At 46.7% G+C, this 4,731-nt stretch overlaps 1 protein-coding gene across 1 annotated transcript in view; it reads left to right on the forward strand.

Annotated features, from left to right (window-relative positions):
• The window catches only part of LOC126609326 (uncharacterized), a 4,574-nt gene extending 1,409 nt beyond the window's left edge, over window positions 1-3,165 (forward strand). The window contains exons 2-3 of the mRNA XM_050277268.1: window positions 1-2,225; window positions 2,305-3,165. The exon at window positions 1-2,225 is cut by the window's left edge and continues 216 nt beyond it. Of these exons, the coding sequence (XP_050133225.1) occupies window positions 132-2,225; window positions 2,305-3,165 (2,955 nt within the window). The 5' untranslated portion in view covers window positions 1-131. The remainder of the gene's footprint in view (window positions 2,226-2,304) is intronic.
• Window positions 3,166-4,731: the final 1,566 nt, after the last annotated feature.

Below are 4,731 nucleotides of genomic sequence, written 5' to 3' on the forward strand. Positions count from 1 at the left end.
TGGGGCTCCGCCGCGAGTTTGCGTAGCATTTTGGTTTCCTCTGCCACTGCAGCGTGCTTTGAAGGACCGCCCTGTAGCTGCCTTCTTTGCCGCCCTGCTCAAGTTTTGTGGCTGACTTTTTTGTTGCAGTCATGGTGTTTCTCAAGTGTTTTAAAAACAACACTATCACCATTCTTGCAAAGGAAGGCGATTCACAGGATAGTGGAACGACGTTAAAGCTTTATGCGCCACTTACCGGCCCCAAGGCGCTTGCCCTTCCCGCAAAAGACAATTCCATGCATATTAAGTCGTGGTCTTCTGAAGTACCTTGGGATGTGGTAGACTCTGTTCGACTGAATGCAAAGAAAAAGGCATGCACATCGATGAGTCTTATCTTGAACCATTCGCACCATGTTCGTGACAATCATTCGGTTTCGTTTGAGCTTCTTGGCGATCGTATCCGTAGCGGAGCTATGGCTTGGAGTAGCACCTTGTCGACTACTGGAGGAGCCGCCTTTGTTGAGTTTTATTGGGAATGGCTTGAAGATGTCTTGAGCCGTTCTAAAGATATGCTTACCAACACGGGACTTTATCATGCTGTATATGCATCTCTGTTCAGTTATGACCGACATCCTTCCGTCATTCGTGCATTCTTCGAGCATTGGTGTTCAGCGACCAACACACTTCATACGGCTCGAGGGGAGATGTCGATCTCGCTTTGGGATCTCCATAAGATAGGAGGCTTGCCAATCCAGGGACAATTTTACGATGAGGTTGTTCCTAGTGTGGAAGAGTTTTCTTATCGCAACAGCCGAGGATTACCTGCAAGCTGCCGTTATTTGTTTGGGGCATACCATAAGCTTTTCCAAGAGGCCCCAGGTAAGTCAGGCGTGAAGATCTCTTCATGGATCCAATTTTGGTATTGGGATGCCATGAAGTACAAGAGGCCTTCGAAGAAAAGCGGTCGTAACAAGACAACCAGGCCTAAGGGGGACTCGGACCCGTCTGGTGTCATTGGTCCAGCTGTTCGTCGTACTTCTGCTGAGTTGAAGGCATTCGAGGATTGTGGCGTGGCGTCAGAGCACTTAGAAGAATCTTACTTAGCCGCTCTCTTAGCTTGTTGGCTCTGTAAGTTTGTTTTCCCCAAGGACGATGTCAACTTCATTCGTCCCGGAGTCTTCAAAGTTGCTAGCAAGATGGCTGTAGGCGAATCTTTTAGTCTTGCTATTCCAGTTTTAGCCAATATTTACGACGGCTTGAACGTTATTTCGAACTTGGCAAGCACTGAAGATCGTGCTGCGGTGCTCCCTTACCACTATGTGTATGGTTGGTTGGGTGAGTATTTTGGCACTCATTTTTCTTCGTCAACTTTAGACAAGTCAGGTCCTTCTTCTCCGTCTTCAGTCAAGTTGGGGCCTTTAATGACGAAGTATTCTGGTGTGCTTTCTGCGAGGAGTCTTGATGATTCGCAGGCTCAAACACTGTTTAGAAGTTGTGAAGGTTTAAAAATGGACCGCCTGGCGAGAGTTGGCTCAGTACGGCGAGGCATCATGGATGATTCGCATCTTCGCTCTTCAGATTTGTCTTATCTCATAAGTCTTCGCTCAGCGTATGTTTCTTTGCGGCAAGAAAACCGATGCGTCGTTCAGCCGTACAATCCTCACCGTTTTAGCAGGCAATTTGGTTTTGTCCAAAATGTGCCGGGCAGGCTGAAGGAAAAGGCCCAATCAGAATCCTTGCAAGCCGTGTATATGCATTGGGAGTCTTGTACCCGTGCATTTACGAATGCTTATATCACCCTGCCAGCCAAGGACGAGTTCAGGGGTAATCCAGTGACTCGTGTTTACGCGCATTGGTGGTCAAAGGTACATCATGAGGATTTGGGGATGGCAAGTGGTAATAATTCTTCCCATTCACGCCACGATGCGTTGAAAGAAGGCAGTTTTGCGACTCCTATGCAGCTGGTACCTTTTGATTGTGTGAGTGCAACTCCCTTGCAAGACAGACCTGTGGCTTTAGTCCGTCAACGTTTGTGCTCATCTCCTCACCATTTGGATGCTTCTGAAGAGGCGGGTGACGAGGTTGATTCGTATGAAGATGGACTTGTTTTGCGGCAGCGCCAACAAGTTTTAAACAAACGACCACTTGAAGTTGCTCAGGTTGACAGCGATGTCAATTTTCGTCATAAAAAGAAAGAAGTGTTTAGGCCTCCCCAATCCGATGGTCGTGTGTCTCTAGAGAAAGATGTATGCATTTCTTTCTCTCTCATGACTTCTTATTCTTATTTCAGCTTTTGCTTCTAACACCTCTCTTCGTCTTCTTTAGGTTGGGCCTTCTTGTCCTTTTGATTTGGCCGCCGCGGGTGTTCACTCCTATATGGATATGCTACTTGGAGGCAATCTGCTTACAGACGGGGAGATCGGGGATCCGCCCGGTGAAGAGCTCGTTCAAAATTCGCCCAATCTTCCAAGCCTGCCGTGTGTAGGTGAAGGCGTACAAGAGTCCATCATACGTCCAGCACCTTTGCCAGCTAGTTCTGCGATCTCTTTGAGAGGGCCGAACCTTAATGGTACCAAGCAATTTATCCATCGCCTCAAACTTCGTGCTGCCTTGGATGTCAAAAGCCATATTGAGAGTAGGATTTCGAAGTGTTCGCTGGAAGACCTTTCATTGCTCGAAGAAGATTTGTCGAAGCTTGTTTCTACGATTGACAACCTTAATGTTGATTCTTCGTCTTTGAGGAACAAGATTGCCGAACTTATGGCCGCCTCCACTGAGTATTCTTCCTTGCGCGCTATTTCCTTGAAGAAATTGAGCCCAGATGATCGAGCTCAACAGCTTGCAGTGATAGACTTGTCCTTGGCCCGAGTCCAGTCTTCTCAGCAAGTTGCTTCGGGAGATTATCAAGTCACAGAGGCTTCTTTAGCTTCCGTCCAGGTGCGTCTGGATGCGTTGGTACGAGAGCGAGAGCAGTTGGGAACTCAAGCATCACAACTTGAAAAAGTTCTTGCAGAACAGAGAGCTACACTTTCTCAGCACCATGAAGAGATCTCACGTCTAGAACAAGAGAAAGGCCTGGCTATGGATTTGCCCACCTTGTCTCCGACCGAGGTAGAGACTTTGAAGACTTTGGAAGGCTTGCTTCAAGATCGCCTCCGTAGTTTTAGGGACATATCTTTCCAGTAATATTTTCTGTTTTTTTTTTTTTTTTTTAAAGAAATGAAGTATTCGCCTTCTTGCATTTGCTCTTTATTCTTCAAAGTATTTGTGTTTTTGTTGATGATGTGACTGTACTTGAAGTTTTTTGAAGTTTCAAGTTGCCTACGTACCCCCGGTTGATGAGGGATCAAGTCACAACGTAGTTCAAATGAGCGATGAATTTATTTATTTTTTTTTTTTATAGTGATTTTGATGATGATTTTGCCGTACACAGTTTATGCTCTTGCGGGCCAGGAGCTTTGTGCCGTGTGCAGTTTAGGCTCATGCAGGCAAGGAGTCTGGTCGTCGCTTTTTAGGGGTAGTAACGCTTCAAGAATCTGCCATTGATGGGACCGATCTTCAAGCCGTCCTCTGCCATGATTAAGTAGGCGCCGCTTATGTAGACCTCTTGTATTACGTACGGTCCATCCCACTTTGATGTGAACTTGCTTTTTGTCTTGTGAGTTGTGATGATAGGCCTTCGTAATGCAAGGACGAGATCTCCAGTTTGGAAAGACCTTGGGCGGACCTTCTTGTTGAATGCCTTGGATAGCCGTGCTTGGTAGCATTCCAGGTGTTGTTGAGCTTCGAGCCTTCTTTCGTCAAGTGATTCCAACTCTTGAAGGCGCAACTTTGCATTCTCTTCATCAGTCAAACCTTCTTGTATAGCCATCCTAAGTGAGGGGATTTGACTTTCTAGCGGTAAAACAGCTTCCACGCCATATACGAGAGAATAAGGGGTAGCTTGGGTAGGAGTCCTATGCGTCGTCCTATATGCCCAAAGTGCTTCGCTTATTCTTTCATGCCAGTCCCTCTTTGTTCGGCCGATCACCTTCTTTAAGAGGTTGCACAATGTTTTGTTGAATGCTTCCGCTAGACCGTTGGCCGGAGCATGATACATGGAAGACTTATGCTGCTTGAACTTGTATTTCTCACAGAGCTCGTCTACAAGTCGGTTGGAGAACTGTTTTCCATTGTCCGTGATAATGTAACGAGGCACACCATATCTGTGGATGATATGTTCTTTGATGAAACGGACAACAGTTTCCTTTTTTACTTCCCTTAGGGGTATGGCTTCAGCCCACTTGGAAAAGTAATCTGTTGCAGCTAGGATGTAGGCTTCTCCTGCAGATGACTTTGGAGTAATTGGTCCCACGACGTCCAGTCCCCATGCATCGAATGGCCACGAAGCAGTTGTAGGGTGTAATGGTTCAGGTGGTTGATGTATGAAGTTGGCGTGGAATTGGCAAGCTTGGCACCTTTTGGCATGTTCCAGGCAATCCTTCACCATACTTGGCCAGTAGTAACCCATTCTTTTGAGCTGGAAATGTAGCTTTGGTCCAGATTGATGCGCCCCGCACACGCCTGAGTGCGCTTCTTCCATGGCTTGATTGGCTTCTTCCTCACCTAGGCATCTCAGAAGTACTCCTTCGAAAGAGCGCCGGTAGAGTGTTTCTTTGTAGTAGAGGAAGCGAGGTGCTCGTCGACGTATTTCAGAGCGGTGTCTAGGATCATTTGGAAGTTTTCCATACTCTAAGTAGTCAATCAATGGTT

Source organism: Malus sylvestris, chromosome 16 (genome assembly GCF_916048215.2).
Source record: "Malus sylvestris chromosome 16, drMalSylv7.2, whole genome shotgun sequence".
Lineage (NCBI taxonomy): Eukaryota > Viridiplantae > Streptophyta > Magnoliopsida > Rosales > Rosaceae > Malus > Malus sylvestris.